Source organism: Adiantum capillus-veneris, chromosome 18, assembly GCF_014529385.1.
Source record: "Adiantum capillus-veneris isolate H3 chromosome 18, ASM1452938v2, whole genome shotgun sequence".
Lineage (NCBI taxonomy): Eukaryota > Viridiplantae > Streptophyta > Polypodiopsida > Polypodiales > Pteridaceae > Adiantum > Adiantum capillus-veneris.
This window is the reverse complement of record NC_140948.1, coordinates 122115989-122143854: the sequence shown is the minus strand read 5'-3', so window position 1 is coordinate 122143854 and position 27866 is coordinate 122115989. Positions and strand designations below refer to the sequence as shown.

Below are 27866 nucleotides of genomic sequence, written 5' to 3'. Positions count from 1 at the left end.
AGCTAGGGGCAAGAGCAAGAGGGGAGGGGGTGGGTAGGGGCGAGGGTGAGGGGTGAGAGCAAGAGGGGGTTGGGTAGGGGCGAGGGGGGATGAAGGATGGTTAGGGTCTAGGGGGAGGTGGGTAGGGTCTAGGGAGAGTAGGTAGGGACGAGGGGGTAGAGAGAGTCTACGGGGGTGGGTAGGGTCTAGGGGGAGGGTTGGTAGGGACGAAGGGAAGAGAGGGGGTGGGTAGGGGCGAGTTAGGTGGGTAGGGTCTAGGGGGAGGTAGGTAGGTTCTAGGGGGAGGTGGATAGGCCCTAGGGTCTAGGCAGGGGTAGGTAGGGTCTAGGGGAGGTGGATAGGGTCTAGGGGGAGCTGGATGGGGTCTAGGGAGGGGTAGGTAGGGTCTAGGGAGAGGTGGATAGGGTCTAGGGGGGGTAGGTAGGGACGAGGGGAAGAGAGGGTGGTGAGGGCAAGGGAAAGAAAAAGAGAGAGAGGGGGGTGGGTAGGGCCAAGGGGGGTAAATAGGAGCAAAAGTCCGGGTGAAGCTAAGTAGAAGATGCACAAAAGGATGGAGAGGATGTGGAGCAAGTTGAAGGGGACCTGTGTCCCGTAGTGAAGGTGACCCCTTGTACAATCATCAGTGCTTGACTTTTCCCTTTCTTCAGAAGGGGTTAATTCGATCTTCATTTTGACAGCAAATTGGATTGTCTGCTCTGCATACGGTTCAGAAGAGCGGGTCAGAAACACTGCAGTTCGCTCCCTTTATTGGATCTCTAGCTAGCACCGCCGAAGATTGCATTGTAGGTGAAGAATTTGTTGCGTCGTCTCGGAGTAGAGAGACATGCTGAGTTGGGTCATCTACGTTGAAATCGACATTTCTTTTTTTTGTAACCCACCTTGAAGAATCTTGCTGAGTTGGGTCATCTACGTTGAAATCGACATTTTTTTTTTTTGTAACCCACCTTGAAGAATCTTGCTGAAGGGTAGTACGCCTGTCACAAAGAACTTTAGCTGGGTCAAAGAGTCCGACACGGATGGGGCTGAAGTTGAGGTGTGTGTGAACTCCTGTAGATCCTCCACACGTGTTGTTGGCTCAGGTGGCTCACTGGGCGTAGGTAGTGTAGGAACTGTGAAAGAGGGTGTATCCTCGGAAAAACATGAAATAGAGACCCCATAGCAGGGCATAGAAGCAGTAGCCTCCAACCATTGCAAGAGGTCGTCATCGGACTCGGGTGGTGTAGGCTGCTCCAGTTTGGGATTGGACTCTACTGACATCGAACTATGATGAACTATTGGATCTATACCACCTTCAAGGCGAATGGGTTTCCTTGGGGCACTTGGAGTATTTATCCACATGCATCATTGCCCCAGTGATGAAGTGCTCTAGTGTGCCACAACCATGGTCTGCCAATGAGCAAGGGAAAGCCTCCCTCAACCTGTGGAAGTCGAACCACCACAAAATCAAGACTAAATGTAAAATCCTTCACTTGCAACTGCACCTTGTCGACTATGCTCAAAGGATAAATAGTTCTCTGGTCAGCCAAAGTCACTGTGAATGGGGGAGGTCGAGTAGGCTGTAGACCTAAAGCCAACATCGGGCATCAGGTTGATGCCAAATCCACCATCCACTATCACTCATGAGAATGTTTGTCCCAAGATGGACACGGTGAGACGAGGACTTCTATAATCAGTGAGTGGAGCAGCAAGATGGGATATCATATGGGACTCTGATGGTTGCACGGGGAGGTGCCCGCCACTAGGACCTGTTCCCTTTTAAAGTGACTGAATAGGTGCAAGGGTGTCACTTCTAAAACTCGCATCTAGCCGCAGCATATCATAGAGCAACACTTGTTGGAAAGTGTTCTTCAAGATTGTCTTTGCTGTAAGCTTTTCTTTTTCTACATGTGGTTCTTCTGGTACCTTGATCTGCTGGAGCTCGGCTACTGCTTCCAAGAAAGCTTCATCAATATCTAAGAGCGGAGATGAGGAGCCTCACTTTGCACCATGGGACTGCTTTTCAACAGGTGGAAGCGAGGGACCCACTAGTGGGATAGTGGAACTTTTTAAAATGATGAGATCGAGAGCTGCCCTCTGGGCCCGAGTGAGGACAACTGCGGGCTCCTCTACCAACTGCAGCTTGTTTTGAGGGGCAACCACATGCGCAGAAGGTGGCGGCTGAGGGATGGTGCTAAGTGCTATCAGATTGATCTTGGGAAATTTAAATTCATTTTGGCTTCGACTCGGGTTTGAAGTCGTAGATGCACGAAGTTTGGGACAATCCTTACTGTAGTGATCCTTCGCTTCAAGGCAATGACGGCAGGGAGGGGATTCTTCTAGCAGAGGGAATTTGCTTTGGTAATGTCCCATACTCTCCGCATCTATAGCATAAAATAGGCCGATGCAATGGGCGAGTCGAAGGGCGAGGTGTTCCTTGCTCCTGGTGCATGGAGTTGGAGATGGAGGAATAGAAGGTTTGAGGGGATGAGGGAGCATGGGCATGATAAAAGCTCTGAGAGGGGAAAGTGTTATGCATACCTTGCATTGGAGGGGTTATCAGCAAAGATGGCATGTGGTTTGGATGACCATAGGGGAAAACCATGTTGGATGCAGGTGGTGGCCCTTGTTGAAGAGTAGGACCAAGACTTGCTATATTTGTCGCAATCCCTTGAGGTAGTAGCAATCCTTGTCCTCGTGTCCAAACTTTTCACAGAAGTGGCAGTAAACCCGAAGGGGGCATTCATGGTGAGGGTGCCTTGGAGAGCGGCATGAGCTACACCAAACCATAGCCTTAGTCTCTGTAACAAACTTGGACACTCCAAGTCAAGAATCAACCGCGACAGCACCAAATAACCACTTCAAAACAATTCACAGATCACAATAGATTTGCACTGGCCCGGCGGAGTTCCGTGCCTAGAGATATTGGCCCCAAAGACTGGCGCCCCTTTCGGTATTTCTTTTTGTATTAATCAATCATCAAAGTACAAGAGAGCGGTTAGGGTTTCACTCTCAGACTCTGCGTCCAGATGCTCTGAGAAGTGAGGCCCTCACCACTAATTTAAAGGTTACAAGGGATGCCCAAAAGCAGAGCCCCAAAAGCTTTTAAAATCAAAAGCATCAGTTCTCTCTCTCTCTTAGAGAGTCTTTTCTCTTTTTTTTTTATAAAAAAAAAGCAAAAGCAAAATTCGCGTCGCTCATCATTTTCCCAAAAAAATAAATAAATAAATAAATAAATTTTTATTTATTAATAATCCGCCTCCGCGATTTCCGGAAATTTAGGATTTTTGGCAAAAATTAGGGTTTGCAGGAATTTTAGGGTTTCTGGCAGAAATTAGGGTTTCTGCTGTCCGCCACGTCATCACTTTGTGACATACCCCCCTCTTGAAAGCATTGTAATCGACCGCGATTACGCCTGCAAAACCGACAAAAGCCATAAACCGTCTTAGCAGACACTGACTGTTAGTACCTACGTACTAGGAACACACATCTAGCACATGTACAAAATCGACAGTCACATCACACGACATCACAGGACATCACCAGACATCACAGGACATCACATGACATTCAACATTCATTCGGATCTTAGACCATGATTTATCGGCAATGTAGCTAGCAATCACATCTAGGTCCAATCGGGACCTCATCAATGTCCGATTGACTAACCCCTATTGCAACCATGTCTATTCGAGATCAATCAGACCAAAATGCTGCAGTCATTTCGTCTATCAGTTCCTGTACTCACAAGAAGTCAAGAACAAATCAGTATCATAATCAGGAATTCCATTTCATAAAGTCATCCAGTAGAATACTGTCAGCTCTCAGTATCCCTGAAGCTCAAAGAGACATCAGTGACTTTAGTATCAAAATCGAGGCATCTGTTGACAAAGGAGTGGAGCGACTCCCCTCTTGTGCATCCCACTGCACCAGATCTTCGGCCAAGCTGAGTTTCTGGGTTCCGTTTGGAGTAGACTATGCTAAACCAAAACATCGAGGTAAAGTTTCACAATCCGAGGAGTATCTGCTAGGTCCTCCTCCTCCATCCACTTCGCATCAAATGCAGGAAAGTTCTTGAACTTAACCAAGAACCGCCTTCGGACTTTACCTTTCTTCGTATCATTATGTGCCAAAATCTGTTCAGGAACAAGGATCTCCTCGTTTTCTTCCACTTCGGGTTGCTCATCAGGCTCCCCATCATCAGGCACATCACCCTTAACAGGGTTCAAGAGACTCACATGCAATGCATTATGAATCCTCCAAGTATCTGGCAGGTCCAATCGGAAGGAGACATCATTTATCTTGTCAGTAATCTGGAAAGGTCCGTAGTATCACATACTAAGCTTTGGAAAAAGCCTCTCCTTTCCCTGTTTCTTTCTTAGGAGTGCCTTCTCAAAAGTAAGAGCACCCAATCATCCTCCTTCAGTTTCCAGTCGCGACGATGGCGATCCGCTGCCTTTTTCTGTCGTTCTTGAGACTTCTGTAAAGTCTCGCGAACCTTGGCAAAAGCCGTATCCAAATCTCGCGAATATTCATCCGCTTCAAATTTCTAATCTTTCGTGCTCTGGAAGGATGGAACCTTCGCAGCAGTTTCAACAATCTCTCATGGCGTCTTCCCCGTCGAAGAGTGTATCGTGTTATTGTAGGCAAATTCCACCAAAGGTAAGTTCTTTTCCCATTGAGTCTTCTGATGCGAGATACAAGACTTCAATAAATCTAAAATCACTGAATTGGCAATCTCAGATTGCCCGTCAGTCTGCAAGTGGAACGATGACGAGAACTGCAACCGCGTGCCAATGTTCTCCCAAATTGCCTTCCAAAACAAACTCATAAATCTGGGGTCTCTGTCAAAGACAATCGTCTCAGACGTGCCATGTAATCGGAAAATCATCGTGATCATTCTGTATTCTCGGGAGATCAAAAAAAAGTGAAATCCATTTCAATATTTTCCCAGGGGCGGGTGGGTATGGGTAAAGGCTGTAACAATCCCTGTGCCTTATGCCTGTCAAACTTGACCTTCTGGCATACCAAGCAACTGCGCACAAACTCTTCCACATCCTTCTTCAGTCTCCGCCAAAAGAAATATCTCTCTACCCCTTTCATGGTGGTAGCAATGCCGCGGTGACCCGTAAAAGGTGGACAGTGGCAATCAGTCATAACCTTTTCCCTCAACGGCTGTGTAACGCACAACATAGTCTTTTTCATCAAGTAGCCTTCCCGAAGGGAGTATCCAGCTACTGTCTCCCCATCCCGTATCCGTGTGAACATATCTGCAAAACCTGTATCTGTGGCATACTGATCGACCATATCCTCGAAGCTCCTATGATGTATCGCGGAAATAGCCAGAACCAACGGTTTCCGAGACAAAGCATCTGCCACCACATTCTTCTGTCCCTGCACATGGACAATCTGGAAGTGGAATTGTGACAAGATGTTCACCCACCGCATCTGCTTTTCCGAAAGCTGCTTCTGTGACAAGAAGTAGCGCAAACTCTGATGGTCTGTAAAGACAGTAAAATCCGCTCCGAGTAGGTAATGCCGCCACTGAGTAAGAGCGTGGATAACCGCCAAAAGCTCTTTTCCATAGATCTGTGCTGTCATCTCCGGCCTAGAGAACAAACGGCTCTCGTAAGCTATGACATGGCCTTCTTGCATCAAGACCGCACCCAGACTACGACCACAAGCATCACAATATACTTCGAATGACTTCTGCAAGTCCGGCAAAGTCAAAATAGGTCCCGTAGTCAATTTCTCTTTCAATGTCTGAAAGGCAGTCACCTCTGTGGGTCCCCACGAAAAAGGTACTCCTTTCTGTGTCAAGATATGCAAAGGGGAAGCAACCTCTGCAAACTTTCGTATGAACCGCCTGTAGTATGAACATAGTCCCAAGAAGCTTCTAACTTCATGGACATTCCTCAAATCGGGCCAATCACGGATAGTCTCTATCTTGGCCGGGTCCATTTGCACTCCTGTTGCTGACACAATGTGCCCCAAAAAGTGTATCTCTGGTAGGAAAAATTCACTTTTCTTTGCATTAATCACTAGCGTGTGATCTCGTAATGCCTAAAAGACTTGAAGCAGATGATCTCTGTGTTCTGCCTCATTCTTCTAGAAAACAATGATGTCGTCAAAGAAAGTGCCAACAAATAGCCTGTACTCTCGAAAAATCCTGTCCATCATCCGGTTAAATGTCGCAGGAGCATTGGTTAAGCCAAAAGGCATCACCAAAAACTCAAATAACCCAAAAGTCGTCCGAAAAGCTGTCTTGTAGACATCTCCTGGCGCTATCCTGATCTGATGATATCCACTCTTCAAGTCAATCCTGCTAAAGCACGAGGATCCCTGTAACCTGTCGAGTATATCATCGATCCTAGGAATCGGAAATCTGTTCTTGATGGTGATTTCGTTGAGAGTGCTATAATCGATGCACATTCTCCAAGATCTGTCTTTCTTCAAAACCAACAACACTGGAGAGCAATACGGTGAAGTACTAAGCTGGACAAGACCCTTTTCCAAGAGGTCTTTCACTGAGTTCATAATCTTTTCATTCTGTACTCGGCTCACACGATAAGGTGGCCGATTCGGTGGCGTGCTTCCAGATATCAGATCAATGGTATGATCTTCAGGCCCTCTCAAAAGCAATCGGCATGAGCGTGGAGAAAAAAAAATCTTGGCGTTCTTTTCTTCAGGTCAAAACATATTCAACCTTTATCCGTCGTTCAGTTCTCCCAAAAGAATGAGTAAGAAAACTGAAGTTCATCAAGTACAATCTCTAAGCCCTTCATTTATCAAAGTCGCTTTTTCGGCCCGGTAGTCAACCACGGCGTAGTTCTTGTGGTACCAAGGGATCCCGAGTAGAACGTCACTCACGTGCCCTGAACACCCCTGTCATTGCAAACGAAGTTTGCCAATGCTCGGTGTAATGGCAACATCCCATCCGGGTGCCAGTCGAACTACCTCCGCCAGTGGCATCAGTCTGTCGGGCGCAGTTCCAAATCGAGGTGCCAATTCCAAGTGAAAAGAAGTTGGCCTTGGCTCCTTCAAAAGAACTTCTTGATCCTTCACTTTGCCCCAAAAAAAAACGCCAAAGTTTGTACTTTCATTCATTTGATTCGGTGCAAGTCCCACGCCATGTGGTACCAGTTCTGCTTTTCTATCTGCCTTTTCTGCCACATTCCTCAGCTGCTCTCGAACTCTCAGACCTGTCGTCGTCTTTATCATTCTGTTCTTTCTGTGCCTTATCAGGGCACTTTGCGGAAATATGTCCATGTTTCCCGCATCCAAAGCACTTCCCCTCTCTGATGAAGCGAGCTCTCTCCTCAGGAGTAAGCTTGGGTCGTGCATCCTTTTTTTTTTCTCTGGGTTGCTCTTTTTCATTCTACTTTCATTCCCAGAAGTCTGTTTGGCTCGTTGTGTCATGGCCTCATCTGTGGGGTAGGTCAGACTGCCAGAGTGAATGGCAAAGCCCCGCTTCGCATGACTCATCAACTCCTGAATAGAAGCTGACTTCTGTTCCAAGCAGTGATCTCGGATCTCTGTAGGTAGACCCAAGGTAAACCGCTCAATTTGTTCTCTGAACGAGATCTTCTTGAATGAAGAGGCGGGTAGAAAAGAGCTCCAGAATCTTTCACAATAAGAATTCACTATATCGCTCTTGGTCATCCGGAGATGGTTCCAAGCAGCTCGTATATCTCGCTCAAACTCTTGAGTCAACCAAGAAGAAATAAAAAGCCTCTTGAATTTCAGCCATGTAACTGGCACAGTCTTGCTTAATAGAAGCGTGGACCACCAAGTACGAGCATTCCCCTCAGAGTAAGAGGCAGCTCTCCGAATCTTGGAGTGCTCTGAATAGCGTCCTCCCGCGAAAGCGATGTCAAACTGCTGTATAAAAGACAAAGCCTTCGAAGCATCTGAGTATCCTGAAAAGTATCAAACTTGATCGAGTGGCCACCTTCCTTAAACTCTCGGACTTTCTTGCTGTTATCTTCGAGAAAGTCATACTGGTTGGCTTTGTAAAAATTCTTCTTGTTCGCATAAAACTTTCCCGTCATCGGAATCTGAGCTGTCTGTAGACGAGTCCTCAGTAGAACTGTCAGTCTCTGGGCGAGATGTAGCCTTCTTTGCCTTTTTCTTGCCCGTTCCGAAGCTTTGTGTCTTGCTTCGCTTTTTGCTTTTTTTCTGTCTTCTTCGCTCTAATCCGAGGAGCTAGAAGAACTGTCAGAAGAAGAAGAAGAAGAACTGGGTACTCCTTCAAATCGAACACGCTTCTTCCGTTTCTTTGCTTTGTCGAATGTCGACTGACGACCCAAATATCCCGGGAAGTCAGTACCTTTGTTCTGCTTTTTGCCGTGCTTTTTGCTTTTCTTTTGCACGTCGAAAAGCTGAGCAATCCGTGCATCAACCACGTTCTCCAGTTCCTTCTCCGTATATTTCTTGGAGGTAGAAGGTTTCTTGAGAGCGGGTTTCGGGAGTGGTGTTGTGGTTCTCTGCCACTCCATCTGTACCTCTTCCAAAGAGGTCTGGTTCATATATTTTGCCATCTTCGGGTCCTTGGCAAAATTGAGCATCATCTTTGTTGCATCGCTTATCAACTGGCGACGCTCTATCTCTCGCCGCTTCGCCTAAGTAGGCCAAGGCGGGCCATACTCTCTGCCTGAATCTTCGTTGTGATCCCAGCCCGCATCTCCAGATGCAGAGGGAGTCGACTGATCATTGCCTGAAGCCATAGGTGCCGCGGAAAAAAATTTTCGGGGATCGGATTTCCCGTAGAAGAGAAATCGGCCGTGCTCTGATACCACTGTAACAAACTTGGACACTCCAAGTCAAGAATCAACCGCGACAGCACCAAATAACCACTTCAAAACAATTCACAGATCACAATAGATTTGCACTGGCCCGGCGGAGTTCCGTGCCTAGAGATATTGGCCCCAAAGACTGGCGCCCCTTTCGGTATTTCTTTTTGTATTAATCAATCATCAAAGTACAAGAGAGCGGTTAGGGTTTCACTCTCAGACTCTGCGTCCAGATGCTCTGAGAAGTGAGGCACTCACCACTAATTTAAAGGTTACAAGGGATGCCCAAAAGCAGAGCCCCAAAAGCTTTTAAAATCAAAAGCATCAGTTCTCTCTCTCTCTTAGAGAGTCTTTTCTCTTTTTTTTTTATAAAAAAAAAGCAAAAGCAAAATTCGCGTCGCTCATCATTTTCCAAAAAAAAAAAAAGAAAAAAATTTAATTTAATAATCCGCCTCCGCGATTTCCGGAAATTTAGGGTTTTTGGCAAAAATTAGGGTTTGCAGGAATTTTAGGGTTTCTGGCAGAAATTAGGGTTTTTGCTGTCCGCCACGTCATCACTTTGTGACAGTCTCCTACTGAGACTTGAGCTCTTCTAGCTTGCACTTGATCTGTTTCAATGCCTCGTGATGTGGAGGCTTCTCCTGTCTAATAAGAGAGAAGGACCTCTCCTCTTGAAGAGCTCGCTGTAACTTTAGGGCTTCTAGTTCCCTGCATAAAGAAGTTAAGGGATTAGAAGAACTTTCCAAAAACACTGAGGGAGTCTCTACCTGAGGGGGGTCGGTGAACAACTTCCTAGCTCCTTCTATCCTAGTAGCAGCCGCGACAAACTCCTCAAGAGTGGCGTCAGGTCGGGGAGACTCTCGAAGTTTTTGCTGGGAAGTTTTGGGAAGAGCCTTCTCCACCCACTTCTTAACCATAAATTCACCCAGTTGCTGAGGAAGCTTGGCCACCAGAGACTTTGTTAGGTCATGAGCTCCGCAAAAGTCTCATTTGGCTGGAGCATCAGGTTGGCCAACTCGTCCAGGACCTTCTCTTGGAAATCTTCTGGTCTGAAAGCTTCACAAAACTGTTGTCGTAAAGTGGCCCAAGTCGCAACGTGGTTCTCTGCAAACTGACTGTACCACTTGTCTGCTAAACGATCCAAGGTAGATGGGAAGAGTACTAAGTAGGCATCTTCTCGGTTGAGGCCACGACCTCTGCAGAGAGAAACAAACATTCGGGCATGGTCGCTAGCATATCCTCTGTGGAGAGACCCTTGAAAGTCGGAAACTTAATATTCACCTTAGGTAGAATGCTTGTGATCTCCTCCATGGCTGTCTGTGCAGGTACTTGTTGCACTGGAGCTTGCTGAAACACAGGGGTTGAGAAGTTTATTGATGGGGGTGACTGGGGAGGTGTAGAACTGGTTGAAGGGGAAGGTAGGGGTAATGGATCTGGTGGACTTTTCTACTTGGCACGAAGGGTTGACGCTTCCTGTGGTAGTACTTCAAAGGACTTAGTAGTGGGCTTTGTCGCTCTTTTGACTGCCTTGTATGTGTCATGCAGTAACCAAAAGCCCACCCAAGCTTTGAGCACGGAGACCTTTACTTACTGCACACTGGTCCAGACTCCACTAGACCATGTGAGTGACTAGACCAGGGCAAGTGATTAGACCTCTGGCTAGACCTAGACAAGAAAGGACTAGACCCAGCCGCACAGGGAAGCTGGACTAGACCTGGACTAGACCCAGCCTACTCCTGGCTAGACCTGGACGAGAGAGGACTAGACCCAGCCGGCAAAGGGAAGTTGGACGAGACCAAACAAATCAAAAATCTTAGGCAAACACGGACGAGAGCTTAATCTTAATCAGCTAGCTCCTCGACCAGTAAGCGTAACGGAGTGAGACTTCAATTGAGGTCCCACCGGGCGTGCCAAAAATGAGAGCACTTGTAGCGGAGATAATGTGGCGTGCCCTCTATAGTGGGTGCTCCTCAGTGCAATGTGCGTGAGATCTCACTCCACAGAATGCAAACACAAATGATAATGAACAACAAAGCAACAATAGTACGGCTCGGCAGAACCTGAACATGAACATCATGAACATTGACAAACTCAAAGAAACAAATACAGGCTCTAGCATGGCAGCACACTCAGCTCAAGCCCAGATCCCGTAGGTATAGTGGGGGTGTCGAGGCTCAATTGTGCAGAGATAGTGCAAACGTGCTGTGTACAACTCAAGATGATAGACTCTAGACGACTGGCCACACAAAAGTAGATGATGATGTGTACCCAGCATTGGAACCAATTACTGAGATGTATCTCCTAAAGAGCCACCAACAACTGACAGATATCCCAATCCAGCTAAGCCTATCTCCTAACTGAGGTGGTGGTGATCTGGCCACGGTGTCCACTGGACCACCATCCATAACACTTGCCACGTGTCATTGCCCAGGCGAGAGTCCGCCCAGTGTGAACTCAAGCTCAATTGCAACTAACTGCTTGTCCCATGCCAGTGACATTGTAGCCCTGCTGCATACTCTGATAGTGGTAATGGTGATTGTGAAGAGACAGTGGGGACGTCATAGAATCCGGTTCATACTATGCATGATGGACATGATGGGTATTTTGTCTTGTAGATGGCTTTTATGAGTCTATAACTTGCAGTTTTCATTGTAAGTGACTCTGGGCTTGTTGTTGAAGGAATGGATGAGCATATGAGAGAGGAGACAAACACAATGTGAGTGGGAGAGAATGATTCAAGAGCAATAATTCAATAACTCAATAGAGTACTCATGCAATGGATACTGAGAATGAGAGCCAGGGGGTTACCTATATATTTGCAATATGACCTACAATTCTAGAGAAAAGGGGGCATTTAAATTAAGGCCTTTCATCTCAGTAGTAATGCCACATCATAAAAAGTAATGAGGCACGACAAAAATGCTAATAAATGTGCCACATCAACATAAAAAACTAATCAATGGGCAAAATGGAGTAAAATGCATGTGCAAGGCCATTGTGGCCATACAACTATGAGATGCAACGTAAAATGCCACCATCAATGCGTAATTCACTTGTTTTGAACAACGTATAAGACAAGTAGAGACGTGCGCATGAAGAGTAGAATATGATGAACCCGTCTAGGAAGAGCCTTGGGATTCGCATGTGTAGTAAAGGATACTGAAATGGAAGCACTACCAATATCAGCTGCCACCAAGCGTGTAGAACTAGCCGAAGGAGAGGGAGAATGAATAAATGTAAAGGATGAAGAGGGGGAAGAGGAACCAATAAGAGGGGTAGGAAGGGTAGTAGTGGTAACAGAGAGTGGAGTGCTAGAAGAGGCTCAACAGTCTCCACATATGCAAACGAACAAAAACCATCAAGAGATGCGAAAGCTCTGATAGAATCAAGACCAACTTTAGTCCCATCAAACCAAGCATCACAAGCGAGAACAATGGCCCTCAAAGAAGAATCGCAAAACGGAAATCGCGTGGAAAAAGCGGTGGAATCTAAAGTCGTCCTCTTTAGAGGCATATAAATATGAGCAGCACAACCAGACACGTGAATATGAGAGGTGAAGCGTTTATGCCCTACAAATATTTCCTCTAAAGTTATGAAGCTCATTGCTTTTGTGTGAGAGCGATTAAGTAGACAAACCAATGTAACCTCAGCTTCAACCCGAAATCAGGGAGGGGGGAGGCAAGATGCAAGAGAGTGTGTGTCATCTTCTTTGGTATCCTACTCTTCCTTTTCCCTACATCCTTCTATTGAGGGGTGTAGGGTAGAGAATTCACCACTAAAATTGAATCATAGACCTAAGAGGGAGGTAGATCTGTAATGAAATCCATGGAAATGGAAGACCACGGTTTGCTAGGGATGGGCAAGGGCTGAAGTAATCCATGTGAACAATGCCGTGGAGCCTTGGACCTATTGTAATTGTCACATGTGTATATATTCTTTCACAAGCTTCCACATAAGCTGAGGCAGGCCCAAACTTGTGCAAACAAACCGAGTGATACAGGGAGCTGAAACCAGGTAGCTCCTCGACTCGACTTCGACGGAGTGAGACTTCAGTTGAGGTCCCACCGGGCGTGCCAAAAATGAGAGCACCTATAGCGGAGATAATGTGTTGTGCCCTCTATAGTGGGTGCTCCTCAATGCAATGTGCGTGAGATCTCACTCCACAGAATGCAAACACAGATGACCATGAACAACAGAGCAACAACAGTCGGACTCAGGAGAACCTGAACATGAACAGCATGAACATCGACAAACTCAAAGAAACCAATACAGACTCTGGCATAGCAGCACACTCAGCTCCAGCCCAGATCTCATAGGTACAGTGGTGGTGTCGAGGCGGAATTGTGCGGGGATGGTGCAGATGTACTGTGTATGACTCAAGAAAGTAGACTCTAGACGACGGACCACACAAAGGTAGATGATGATGATGATCCCCCGACTCGAACCAACCACACATATAAATCTCCTAAAGGGCCACCAACGGCTGGCAGGTATCCCAATCAAGCTAAGCCTATCTCCAAACTGAGGTGGTGGTGATCTGGCCACGGTGTCCACTGGACCACCATCCGTATCACTTGCCACGTGTCACTGCCCAGGCAAAAGTCCGTTCAGTGTGAACCCAGCCCAACTGCAACTAACTGTCTATCTAGTGCCTGTGACACTGTAGCCCTGCTACAGAGGCATCTGTCTCCAAGAAGAATGGTTTTGTCGGATCTACATGTATCAAAATTGGTGCCATTGTGAAGGCCTTCTTAAGTGCTTGAAATGTTTGTTGTGCTTCTAAATTCCACATAAACTTACCTTTCCCAATCAAGCTTGTTAAAGGAGCGGCAATCTTGCCTATAAAAATTGGCAAAACGCAAGAAGTATAGAATATCTCGTATAGAGGTTGGATTTTACCATTAGAGAATGGTCTTAATTTTTCTTTGGATCCATTGAAATTTTATCTTAGGGATGAGATAACCCAAAAACTCCACCTCTATTTGGTGAAAAAAACATCTCTCTAATTTCGCGTGCAAGCTTGCCTCTCGTAATTTTTGAAGAACAATATAAACATGATGCTCGTGTTCTTCTTGATTTCATGAAAATATCAAAATATCATCTAGGTATATTACCACAAAATCATTCGGATACTCACAAGAAATATCATTCATCAAGTGTTGAAAGATTGCAAGAGCATTTGTAAGTCCAAATGGCATGAAAACATACTCAAAGTGGCCGTACTTGGTTCAAAAGGTTGTCTTCCATTCGTCTCCCTTCCTTTATTCGTACAAGGTTATAAGCACCGCGAAGATCAATCTTGGTGAATGCCTTAGCTTTTTCCAGTCACTCGAGTTCAAGGATTAATGGTAAGAGGGTAGCGATTCTTGATTGTAATCTTATTCAAGCCTGTGTAGTCCACAGACATGCGTAGAGACCATCCTTTTTCTTCACAAATAGTATCGGTGTCTTTGCTGGTGACTTTGAATGCTGTATAAATCCCTTGGCTAGGTTTTCATCGATGTACTTTTGCAGCTCTACAAGATCATCTTGGGAGAGCTTGTATATTGGACCAAAGGGTGGTTGAGTCCCTTCCTGTAGTTCAATGCCACAATCATAAGGTCGATGCTCGTGAAGCATGTCGGCATTCTTCTTTTCAAATACATCCTTGTAATCATGATATCGAGATGGCAACGCTTTCATGTTCCTTTTAGTAGAGGAGTCAACTGATATTTGCATAAATCAAGAATGACGGGTTTCTTTTGGCTACATGCATGAAGACCCTGGCTCCCACATAGATTGGTTTGATATGCTTGGTTTTGTCATGTTGTGGCCGTCTTTTCTCAACTGTTTGAGACCTCCAATCAACATTTGGATTGTGTAACTCGAGCCAAGATATGCCAATAATAATTGGACATGAAGGGCAGCGTATGACATTGAAAGCTATCTTAGGGAATTGCTCATTTATTGTCACCTCCAATGGTTGGGTTTCATAACTCATGTCTCCTGAAGCAAGTAGGCGACCATCAATTACCTCCGTAGATGCTGGAGCTAGTTTTTCCACAAGCATTAAGCCTTGTTGTTTAGCAAATTCTTCATCGATGAAACAAGCAGTGGCGCCATTATCCAATAGAGCTTTCACCTCCACTTGGTCTTGTGTTATGCAAATCCTTATTGGTATCAAAAATGTCGCAACCATGATGCAAAATGCATCAATAATAAGAGTGTTGTCAGGCCTAAACTGTGGGTTTTTTCTCCAAAATACCTTCAAGTTTTTGAAGAACATGGACCTATTGTGCATCAGCCAAGACGTCCACGTGCAATTTTGTTGTGAGATAACACCTGATGAGACTGCGATTTGAAGACACTGTCTAGAATTCCTTCCACTTTAGGTGTCATGCAGGTGTTTCACACATTGAAAAATCTAATGCACCAATTCAAGAACCTGTGGCTGTCTTTGCAAACAATACACTTCTGGAGAGCACTGACTGCATGTGTGCTTTACCATTTCCCTTGCATATGTAGGAGGCTTTTCACCAAAGCGGCGTTCTACAATGGTAATCAATAGACCATTCAAATCAAGTATGAGGACCGGCTTATCGTATTCCTTCATCTTTCGAACCCATATTGGGTCCGATAGAGGATACCACTCATCAAAAATGACATTTCCAAAGGGATGTACATAATTGAGGTACTCTTCAGTTTTCCTCTTGCACATAGTAAGTGCTCCAAGCACTTCTTGGACTCAATTCTCTCTCTTTTTAGCCGCGTGGCCGTTCCGATTTTCCACGTCCGGGCCTTGTCCCATGCAATGGCATAGTTCACATCATGCAAGGGAAACAATGCAAATTTCTTCTCCTTTGCAATGGCATGTTTACCAACATCATTTCTTGCATTGGTGTGTACACCTTCAATAGGATATGGAAAAGTTGAATAAGCACACGATGTACCTGTTATGAATAACCGAAATGCCAGCTATTCAAAATAATCTTGAAACACCAATTTAACAACACTTGAGTCAAACAAAGGAAATGGACAAAAAGTAGTTGTCCTATTCAGTTCCAAAAGGTAGTATGTGCTAATGCACATTGAATTACAAGGCGTTTCAGTTGCACACTGGCATAATAGAAAATTGTGTACTGATATTATAACACGTAGTTCGAGCATGCTAATGCACAGTGTGCTTACAGAGCCTTTGAGTTGCACATCTATACACATTTCCGTGTACTGAGATTTCTACAAGCATTTCATGCTCATGAGGAAAGCTTTTTGTGTGCATGAGGCTCTTGTGATTTGGATTTGCCTTTTTTGTGGTTCAGTGATGACTTCTTAGCCTTCTCCACATCGGGCCTCTCCCTTTCTTTGAGGTCTCCTTCAGTGACTGTTTTTGAATGTCCTATTTCCAAGCGTTGTCTCTTCTTTTCTGGCTCTGCATGGACAAAACGAAAGCAGTAAGTACATAACGCAATCTCTAAAGTTCTAGGGTTTAGGAAGGGTGGAGTACTGGTAGTACCACTATGTTGCACTCGATAAGTGCGCTTCTTCTTGGAAGACAAGAAGCTCTGGAGAGTCACATCAATGGGAGATTCTTGGACCTTTGCACATGATGTTTGTTATATCGACTTCTCAGTCCGGTCGACAACAGCATCCAAATCTTTCTCACCAACCTCCAGTGACGACTTCTCAGCCATCTCCACATCTAGCCTCTCCCTTTCATTGGGATCTCCTTCTTCAGCGACTGTTTTCGCATCTCCTGCTTCCAAGCGCTCTCTCTTCTTTCCTGGCTCTACATGGACATACAGTCAGCAGTAAGTGCATAATACAGTTTGTAAGTTCTAGGGCTTGGGAAGAGCGGAGTACTGGTAGTACCATTATGTTGCACTCGATTAGTGTAGTTCTTCTTGGAAGACAAGAATCTTTGGAGAGGCACATCAATGGGAGATTCTTGTTCCAACTTCCTTCCCACATGATGTTTGTTGTATTGACTTCTCCATGTCATCAACTACAGCATCCAAATCTTTGTCACCAACCTCCGTGTTGCTCTTACCGAAGCCATCACTAGTTGGTAGGCTTGATGTTTCACTGGCACTCAAGCCTTCAAGACCACCTGCACAAGATACATATAAGACATGCATCAAAAAGAGCATCCAAATAAGGTCTTGGAAAAGATGCACAAATAAGGATTATGTTGGAAGTTGAATGTATCATCTTGCTTGCTTGGAGTGTCATGCATATTTAAGCCATGTGCACCATCCTTCAAAGAACTCTTGCAATGTTGTGTGCCAATAGTCTTGACCGATGAGCAAGCTTGAGAGTCTTCATGACCACCTACAAAAGATATGGCAGGCAGTGTGTCATATTGTACTTATTATAAGGTGTTCTTTTTCACTTCCTAATTGCTTTCTACCAACGTCCAAATGCATTCCACCACCCAAATGCATTCCACCACTATCTTGGAGGTTTTCAACACTGTATTTCGGTTGAGGGGAAACCACACAAGACTGAAGTACCCACTAAGAAATCTAAATATACAGCTACTTTTTACCAGTTTCCATAGGTTTCCACCACTGTATTGGTGGTTTCCACCATTGTATTGGTGGTTTCAACCACTATATTGGTGGGTTCCACCACCCAAGACTGAAGTAGCTACGAAGAAATCTTAAAACCCAGCTACTTTTTACAAATTTCCATAGGTTTCCACCACTTTAGTGATGGTTTCCACCATTGTGTTGAAGGTTTTAACCGTTGTATTGGTGGTTTCCACCACCCAGAACTGAAGTACCCATTGTGAAATCTTAAAACCGAGCTACATTTTACCAGTTTCCATAGGTTTCTACCAGGTCAATGGTTTTACCCTTCCCTTGTCTGTCTGGCAGCTTATTGCATGCACGGCATATCGCGCCTTCTCGTTGTCTCAAATGCCATTAAGTTGAGGAGACTGGGCCGCACTTATTGTGGGGTTGTCACTGCTCCAGATCCTTCATTCGGGAAGTATCGGCTGCTCTTCGGTTGCGTTTTCCTTCTGGCATTTTTCACAAACGGTTTTGGCTTTTTGGGGTGCTCTAGTCTCCGTAGTCTCAGTTTACAGTGTTTTTTAATTGGGTTGGATTTTGGATTCTCTGGGCCATCTGGCACCACTGGAATTTATCAATGTTTCAAGGCACTGATGTTGATGTCACAAGGTGGGCACCACGTGCCAATAGAAAAGAACAGACTGAACAGACTTTTAGCACTTCATTAACAACAACTGAACTGAAAAGAGAGAGAGACAACACGCGACATGGAGTGGCGGAATTCCACCCCAGAGAGTATTGGCCCCAAACCTTGGCGCCCCTTTCGGTATTTCTTTATATTGCATCAACACAGTACAAGCCGGTACTCCAGACTTTGCACCTTCTCTAGGAAGCATGCCAGAGAATGAGCCCTAACCTCATATTTAAAGGCCCTTGGCCTATAAAGCAATTACAGTGAAAAGCCTTCAAACTTAGAAGCATCTGGTCCAAAAGCAAAGCCAAAAAGCTGCCAGCGTAAATCACGGAAATCCGTACAGCCTGCCACATCATCATGCGAGTGCAATTTTCAGAAATCTGCCACGCTGTCCTTAGGGTTAGGTTAGGGTTTCCAGAATTAGGGTTTGCAGGTTTTAGGGTTAGGGTTTCCTGCTCTCGGGCAACCACGTCATCACTTTGTGACAGTTCTTCTGTTACTTGTTCTTCTTAGGGTTTAGGCCCCTCGGCCGACATCTGCAAGTTGGCTCCCTTCTTCAAGGCTTTGACACGTAAGCAATTTGTTACAGTTGACCCGTTACCCTCTTTCAAATTGTTGCTTGGTCAAGCGCTGCATTTCGCTTATGACGTTGGGACATCACTCTTGATGCCCATAGGATTAACTTTGACGGTTTCTCGCCCTTGGAGCCTCATGGTGCTCCACTTTTTGTATCTCTTATTTTTCGTGGGTTTTCCTTGCTTTGAGGTTTCCCACTGCTAAATTCCATCAGCAAGGTTTACAAAAAAAAAAAGTGTGTGGTTGTCTGTCCTAATAAACATATCAGAAAAGAAGTTAACAATTCTAGGAGACCTTTGACCAAAGACAAGGAAGGTACTTATGTGAATAATTTGGATAACAAGTCATACTCTTTGATTAAGATTCATAAGAAGATAAAGGAATGGATGACAACTCTCATTAATGCTGAATACGATTGTCCATGTGTATGACCTTACACACATTAGTACTAAAGTTGTCCCTATGTATTTGCAGGTAGAGATTTTGCTTGAGATTTCACAGGAAAAGGCTCTTCAAACATGTTTTCCAAAAGGGCGGGTCGAAGGTATTCTTTTTGAGTCAAAGGATGGAGTTATGGTGGAGACAACAAGACTGTCATGTGAGGATAGTGCACAGCTTACTATTGGCCCATTGACCAGAAAAGTAATTCAAGGAAAGATATCACATCCCAGGCTTTGGTCTGCAGAACAGGTATTCTCTCTATGTAAAGTTTACCATTTCAAGTTCAAATCTTTCGAGTGTGAGTTCTTGTTCTTAAAAGACTAACTAAATTTAATCCATTGGTGTAGCCAAACTTGTACACCCTCGTCATTCTTCTAAAGGATGCTTCAAATGAATGCATTGATGTAGAGGCTTGTCAAGTAGGCATTCGAACCGTTGCTCTTGGCTTCAAGGAGCTACTTCTGAATAAAAAACCCATAATAATAACAGGGGTGAATCGACATGAACATCATCCACGCCTAGGCAAAACAAATGTTGAGGCCTGTATGATCACGGTATTGTTGTTTATGAACCAATAATAATGCACTACAAGATCTGCTAAATGTTGTTTGATGGACAAAGTTGTGGTTGTTGCAACAGGACATCGTGCTTATGAAAAAGAACAATATAAACGCTGTTAGAAACAGTCACTATCCACAACATCCAAGGTGGTATGAACTTTGTGATTTATTTGGCCTGTATGTTATTGATGAGGCAAATATCGAAACCCATGGTTTTGATCCCGCATCAAATCCAAACTCAAAAGAGCAGTTGACTTGGGATTCAAATTGGGCAAACTCGATGCTTGAGCGTGCCATGAACATGGTAGAGAGAGACAAGAACCATCCCTGTATTATCATATGGTCTTTGGGAAATGAAGCTGGTTATGGGCCTAATCATGGTGCTCTATCTGGTGAGTAGACACTACGTTGCGAGAAACAAAATCGCTGACGGGTAGTGTTTTTAGTATCACGATGTTGCTAATTCTATCAATCTTTTAGGGTGGATACGTTGTAGAGATCCAACACGGCTCTTGCACTATGAAGGAGGCGGTTCTAGAACAGTGTCAACTGATATTGTGTGTCCAATGTATATGCGGGTGTGGGATATCCTGAGAATTGCAAAAGATGAGACAGAAACAAGGCCTCTTATCCTTTGCGAGTGAGTGCCTTTTGGAAAATTCTTGGCCTAAAAGAGTCTCTTTGATTTCCAGGCATTAAGGGTTCTTCTTGTTGTAAAGGTATTCGCATGCCATGGGCAACAGCAATGGTAACATTGATGAGTATTGGGAAGCAATCGACGAAACTCATGGTCTCCAAGGTGGTTTTATTTGGGATTGGGTTGATCAGGTTGATAGCATTAACATGCTCTCCTAAATGTCATGAGTCATCAATGCTTAGCGTTATACATAGAATAAGGAAATGCTGCCTTGGCAGGGCTTACTGAGGGAAGGATCTGATGGAAAGAAGCATTGGGCTTATGGAGGTGACTTTGGTGATACACCCAATGATTTGAATTTTTGCATTAACGGCTTGATCTGGCCAGACAGATCTCCACACCCAGCTCTTCATGGTAGTCCCATTGTTGTCGATTTTCAATCAACTGAATATAATAGATAATATTTACTAACAAGCTTCTTGTTATAGAGGTGAAGTTTCTGTATCAACCAATAAAAATACGCTTGATGCAGAATATGATTGAGGTAAGTGATTCATGCATGTTTCAGGAAATGTTTTGGTTTTTTTAGATTTGTTGATGGATTCTGCCCAGATGCAGAAAAGCGCATGTTCCGTAGCAATTGAGCCTCTGTATCCCTTTGGGGTTGTATGATTTTGATCAATAGCGGAGTCCTATCATCTGTTTAAACGAATGAGACCATGTTTAATGTTTCCCTCTACATCTTTCTCAACGTCACTGATTCTTTGATTGATTTTCTGTTCTTTCAAGATAAAAAACAGAAACTTCTTCACATCAACAACAGACTTCGCTTTCTTTTGGCAACTTTATGGAAGTGGCACAGCTGTGGGAGCTGGTGAGCTGCTGGTTCCTGAACTACAGCCGAGTGAAAAGCATGTGTTTAGTCTACAAGCCGGGCCCTGGTCATCATGCCTGGAAGGTACACAAGAAGGGTGTATTAGCTTAGCAATTGTAGTGAAATTAAGAGCCCCTACGAGGTGGTCTGAAGCAGGCCATGTGATTTCCTCCAGTCAGTTCATCCTTTCAGAAGGTTTTCCTCAAGAATTGAAGGTATGTTCAACTCTCCGAGCTAAGTGTTTCTTGGTATCTTTTTGAGAATTTGTTATGTATCACCCTATCATTTTGTCTTCCTTTTTGCTTCTTTGTTTGGAGCACTCCATGGACGGTGAATGTAACAAAACAATCAGTAAAAGTGATCCTTTTTTAATGAGAAATAAATTAAGGGGAAAGTGGGAGGTTTTGGAACTCAGGAAAAGTCATTGGAATAACCCGTATATTTTAAGTACAAGTAGCCTTCAGAAATATTCTTCAAGCATTCTTCCTCTCCATTGGCACGGATCAATGGTGTTGTGTCTCAGGCTATTCCACTGATCCAGTGAAAAAGCTGCTAAAAGTAGGGAACCAACTCTTACCTCACCTTTACAACTTTGCGGATTGCCTCCTTGTAAATAATTCACATGCGTCGTTTGCTTCACGCTCGCGTTCATGAGTGCCAGTCTGCAAGCACCTGCATTGGGTGGAACCTGAGATCACAACTCTTTGTAACCAGGCTTGAGAATAACAATGCAGCTAGCAGCCTGCTAGAAAGGTTCTATTATGTGGATGAGATACTAAGTTTTACAAGAAGAACAAGGCTTGAAATGAAGTCAAATGGTTTTCTTTGGATTAACAGCAATCGCTCTTAACTTTTCTGTCACTGTAAGCTGTAACAAGCTTCGGTAGTGTGGAGTGCTCAAGGCTTTATTTACATGTCATTTTGACGCAATAAACAGTTAATGCATGTTTTGTGGCAGGTTAAAGCTGACACTCGACTACCTCATGTACTTCTTAAGGAGTTTGATAAGACAGTAAGGATTGAGGCTGATAACAATGAATGGATGATAGAATTCAAAAAACATGATGGGATTGTTTCAGAGTGGAAGGTAAGAATTTTCCGAGTAGTCTTGGAGCACAAAAAGTATATCATCTTTTTATGGATCTTCTATAAATGCAAATGAATTTTCACAGCTTAAGATCCATACTTTGTAGCTCAAACTGGTTGCACCCAAAGCTGACTAGTTTATAAAGTGATGGATAGTTTAACTGTCTACCCATAATACAGAATTGAGATTCTTCATAGAATCTTAGGTCATTTGAGTCAAAGCTGAATATGCAAGTGTGTTAATAGAAACAACCGTATCAATAGTTGCTAAAACAAAGTAGAAAAGGTGGAGCCTTTGATACATGAACGAAAGGGATCTAACCATACCCCTTCTCCTGCCTCTTCCTGCCATATACAACTCTTTCTCAACCATTTTAACTCACTTCAATCGATTCTTTGATTAAAGACTCAGGGTTGAACGCAGAAATTACTGATTAGTTTTTATCATATTTTTTTCTGATAAAACTAACATTTTCTGGACACGGTAAATATTTTTGTCATCAGTTTTCTGTCAATTCATCAGGTCAATAATGTTGTGGTCCTCGAGAGTGGGCCAACACCTTGCTTTTACAGAGCTCCGACAGATAATGACAAAGGAGGTGGAAATGCAAGCTATGCTTTTCAATGGAAGAAGTTGGGGCTTGAGGATCTTGCCGTTTCACATGCCACTGGCTTTCGTGTTGAACATTTCTCTGAGACTGCCATTGAAGCAACTACTCGTCTTTTGATTCGACCCAGAAACGTTCATACTGCAATGCTTGTTTCAAGTTTGGATGCATCAAAGCAGGAGGAAGAGGCATCAGGGCCAAACCTGATTGTAGATGATCACTCTACAACTGTTGTTTCAGAAGTGGTACCATCAGCGAGCGAAATTGAACAAGTTTGCTTTGAGGTGCTCATGAGGTACAAGATTACGGGGGACGGCCATATGACAATCAATATGGATGTCAGGCTACGGGGTCAGCTTCCCCTTCTCCCTCGTATCGGGCTTGTTTTCATTCTGCCAAATGAGTTCAACCGTGTGCTGTGGTATGGGCGGGGCCCCTACGAGTGCTACCCTGATAGAAAGACGGCAGCACATATTGGTCTCTACGAAGCAGCTGTGGCAGACCTCCATGTCCCTTATATTTTCCCGGGAGAATGCGGAGGTCGGGCAGATGTTACATGGGCATTGTTCAAAAGCACCACAAGAAATGTTGGATTTCTTGCATCGACAACTGATGAGCCGATCGGTAGCTTTCCCATGCAAATGAATGCAAGCTATTATTCTACTGAAGATCTTGATAGGGCAACACATGAGGAGGAGCTACGTCAAAATGATTGCATTGAGGTAACTTATTGATCTGATAAAGCTGCTTTTGAGACCTGACAAAGTTCCCGTCAGAATGGTTTAGTGGATCATATGGCATAAGGGGGTCACGATGAAGTCGACTCTAGCAGCTACTTGCGTCAGTCCTGGGTCACTGCCCACCCTCGTTGCTGCAGCTCTCACCAAGTGTGGGGCTGCAAGTAAGTGAATGTGTGCGGAAATAAGGGAAATGCAAGTATGTGAGGAAGGGATGTGCATGTCTTTGTGTGCGTGCATGCAGTTAAGACAAGAAAAGAGTTGTGTTGTTAATCACAGGGAAAATTTCTCCACTTCCATTTTCAAAGTTCTCATTTGATTATTTGCTACTACCGCCAAGATCTGCACTAGGGCCCGTTTCCCTCGGGTTCATGCCCCTTCGCTCCCCTTTGCAGGCAGCTCTTCATATAGTTGCTCGCAGAGTCCATAGTCGCTCATAAAGGGGCAACTTTAGCTGTGTCACTTTAGTTCAAATCTGCAGTCTCTAGGCTAGGTACAATTTATTATCAATTGAAAGCATCTACTTACCAATTGACATTTAATGCTTACTGCATCTATGCATGGTGTGTATCTACAGGTGCACCTTGACCATAAGCACATGGGGCTTGGAGGGGATGACAGCTGGAGTCCCTGTGTACATGAAAAGTATTCGGTGCAGCCTGTGCCTTACACGTTTTCAATGAGCTTTCGCCCAGTCACTTCAAATTCTGAGTTTATGAGCAAGAAGGGGACTCAGACTGACTGGCTTTGAGGAATGAAGTATCGGAGAAACAAGATTACCCATTCACAAAACATATTCCACCCCATTGCCCATTTCACTATCAGTCAAAATGTCATCTTGCGCAGACAAGCCACTTTCAATGCGGCATAAAAACTCTTTCCCTACAATTTTTGCTGTATAATTGGAAACTTGCATTCTTAGCCTGATTAATTGACATTTAAAAGAATCATCGTGCACAAGAGTGTGCTATAATAACAACTACAAGGCTGCATTGTATCATTCTGCGTCTAATAGCAGGGCCCCACATAGGGTCTGTTAGGGCATTAATGCGCTCGGGCTTGTTGCTTGGTCGACAACTACATGCAAACACTCACGAAAGGTTAAACTCAGAAGGCTCTCTCTCTCTCTCTCTCTCTTGGAATGACATTGAAAAGATACATAAAAAATTCCTATGTAGACACATGAGGATCAAAACTACCACCCCATACTCAGTGATGCTTTTGGAAACAAGAAAGAGACCCTTGGAAATGCAAGCCTTACAGAGGGTACACAGATACCTCATGAAAGTTAAGATGATGCCGGAGAGCCGTCTACCCCACATGGCATGGCAAGCCGGATGTAAACCGCAAAAGAATTACAAGAGTAAATTTCTGACATCCAGTCTTGTAGAAGACATATGGAAATGGTTCTCTAGATGGAATGTGGGAGACCATGTGGACATGCACATAGAGGAAGGCATTGAACATGAGCATGGGCTGAATTTTGAGAGAAGCATACTTGAAGCCCTACACACTAGATGGAGTACAGCAGTACACAAGTCCAAATTTGAATACTACGGCAAACACATCAATACACGATATTGGGAGACCTACAAAACTGGGGACACCCAGATGCATATCAGGACACCTATGTCCCACCGGGCAAGACGGGCCATTACTTTGATGCGGACGCGATCACACATGCTCAAGATTGAAACGGGAGGGTGGTTGAATATTAAAGAAAATAGAAGGACATGCACACAATGCAATTTAAACAAAGTGGAAAGCGAGGCCCATGTCACCATCGAGTGCCCAGCATACGCACACATCCGTGCTGATTTCCCATTGCTATTGCAAGGAGATGTCACCTTTGAGGAGCTTCTCTCTCAGACATACCCCTCCCCAGTAGCTTTAGGCATCTACTTTGCCAAAGTATTGGATCATCACACAACACTAACACACAAGAAAGCTACTAGCCCACTGCCCCCTCTACACACATGAGGGGAGCCTCTTGTAGATTTTTTTTTTTTTGTGGTCCCATGGGTCATTTTGGCCCCCCGAGGACGTAAATACAACATCATCATCATCATCATCTCTCTCTCTCTCTCTCTCTCTCTCTCTCTCTCTCTCTCTCTCTATGCTCCCGTTGCAAGCTCGCACGCTCTGCACCCTTCGTCCCCCCGCCCGTTGCCTTTGCACCCACGCTCCTGCGCGCTACTCCCATCGGAAGCCCCCGCGCTACTGTGCCTGCCTGCAGCCCAACCGGACGCCCCCTCCTTTTTGCCCTCCTTTTTTCTTCTACGCGTAGCATGTCTCCGCCTCTACTACGCGTAGCATGCCCCCTCTTTTTCTCTTTTAAACGTAGGATGACCTTCTACGCGTAGGAAGACTTTTTTTTTTTTTTTTTTTTTGAACCCCTCCTCGCCCCCTCCCTAACTCTCTCTACCATACCTTAAACCCCCCCCCGCCTCACACTCCACCACCCGCCGCGTCCGTCGCTAATGTGGGTGCACACGCACACCTAGTGACCCCCTTGCGGAAAACCCCTCCACTCGCTCAGCTGTCGCACCCGTTGCTAGGGTGGGTGCACACGTCATCTAACTCCCTTGCGAACTGCGATCAAGCATGAGGAAGATGAACGATAAAGCCGACCCCCTGGAGGATGCCATTCAAAAATGCAAAGAGAAAATGACGGAGACCATTATCAAGTTGAACCGCAATCTCTGGGGCACAATAAACATACTCGAAGGACGCGTGTTGATCCAAGAGAGCAAGATAAGCACGCTGGAAGACCGAGTGACGGCCCAAGAGGAAGAGATCGCGTCACTCAAGAAAGATCTCGTCGAAGCACGATCAAGAAACACACTGGAAGAGGGCGAACTGCAACCCTCAGTAATCGACGAAATCAACACGATCAAGGAACAAGTACGGGCCATCAAAGAGGGAGAAGAGCAGCACAAAGAAATGACGACTTCTTGGGTGGATCTTCTTACCAAAACTCAACAGAAGGCGGACGAAGCCAAGAAATGGATCAAGGTGGCCAAGAAAGGAAAAGACAAGGAGATAACGCCCATGTCCACACCCAACAACATCATCAATCAAACACTAGAGGAGGAGCAGAGGAGAAGGGTGCGCGCTTTACATGTGAGAATTTGCGGTCTTAACGACAAAGGCAATGTGGACGAAGAAGTAAAAGAACTCACAACCTTGATGGGGATTCTTGAGCCGACTCACACAAGGGCATGGAGAGTGGGCAACATAAAGAAAAATGGAAGCAATGGAGAAACCTCAAAAGAAAGAGCACTCATCCTCCGTTTTCCCTCCATGGAAGCAAAGAAGTCATTCCTGAAGAAAAGACCAACTCTCAAAGAGACTAGCATCTTTCTCGGGGAGGATCTCACCCTCTCGCAAATTGCTCATATTCAGGAAGTAATGCTGGAGATTAGAGCGGCAAGGGGAAAAGGTAAGATCGCTTTTTACCGAGACGGGAAAGTGGTGATACTAGAGCGAAGCTCCACATGACGGTGCGAGACTTATGGGACCACACTCAAAGTAGCTGCCTGGAACTGCAATGTATCTATGCGTCTTGATGTGGGGGCTTTTGAGGATAGCTTTACTGGAAGAGACATCATCTTTTACTCTGAGACACACCAAGCCCCTAGGCAATCCATGCCTCACATCAGTGGATACAGGTGGGAGACAGCCTATAGACAGGAGACACGCTCAGAGCACAGAGGGCGGGGCTCGGGAGGAGTGGCAGTGTTATTTAGAGAGGATCTGCAGCAGCCACTGATACATATAGCCCGCAGGGACGAGCAGGCTAGGTACATGTGGGTGAGACTGAAAGCAGAGACAAGCAGATACCTCTATGTAGCTATTTGCTACTTTCCCCCGAGTACATCAGTTTATGCATCACCCAGAGGTTAGTCCCCTTTCTCTATTTTGGATGATGACATATGGGAGTTCTCTAGGGACGGTGACGTATCATCCTAGGGGACTTCAATGCTAGGACTGCCCATCACCAGGTAGTGTTTTATGATACTTCAGAGGAGATGCTAAGAGAACTAGATGTTGAAGAGATGGGCCTTTCCAGAATATCACACGATATTATGGAATATACTGAGTATGGGCGACACCTGATAGACATGGGCACTGCACATGGATTGGCCATCTTGAACGGCCTACAGAGATTTCCTGCACAGTGGGAGGATTTACATGCTTCCCACACAGACATGGAGCCAGCACAGTGGATTATGTCATGGCACAGCCGAATCTCATCTCCAGTATCCAGGATCTCACAGTTGGGCCCAGACCGGTCGGGGTGGCAGTGGATCATGCTTTGGTGTCAATGACCATCTCCTTCCAGTTCAGTGTAGCACATAGGCCACGAGTAGTAGCCCCTACTCGCTACACA

The 27866-nt window shown here is 45.0% G+C and overlaps 1 protein-coding gene across 2 annotated transcripts in view; it reads left to right on the top strand.

Annotated features, from left to right (window-relative positions):
- LOC147436326 (glycoside hydrolase family 2 protein) overlaps positions 1 to 24473 on the top strand; it is a 103751-nt gene extending 79278 nt beyond the window's left edge. For both annotated transcript variants that reach the window (XM_086489254.1, XM_086489255.1), the window contains 11 exons: positions 19005 to 19220; positions 19319 to 19525; positions 19611 to 19923; positions 20012 to 20171; positions 20251 to 20359; positions 20447 to 20582; positions 20657 to 20712; positions 20958 to 21257; positions 22001 to 22129; positions 22652 to 23458; positions 24051 to 24473. In XM_086489254.1, the coding sequence (XP_086345380.1) occupies positions 19005 to 19220; positions 19319 to 19525; positions 19611 to 19923; positions 20012 to 20171; positions 20251 to 20359; positions 20447 to 20582; positions 20657 to 20712; positions 20958 to 21257; positions 22001 to 22129; positions 22652 to 23458; positions 24051 to 24224 (2607 nt within the window). In that variant the 3' untranslated portion in view covers positions 24225 to 24473. The remainder of the gene's footprint in view (positions 1 to 19004; positions 19221 to 19318; positions 19526 to 19610; positions 19924 to 20011; positions 20172 to 20250; positions 20360 to 20446; positions 20583 to 20656; positions 20713 to 20957; positions 21258 to 22000; positions 22130 to 22651; positions 23459 to 24050) is intronic.
- Positions 24474 to 27866: the final 3393 nt, after the last annotated feature.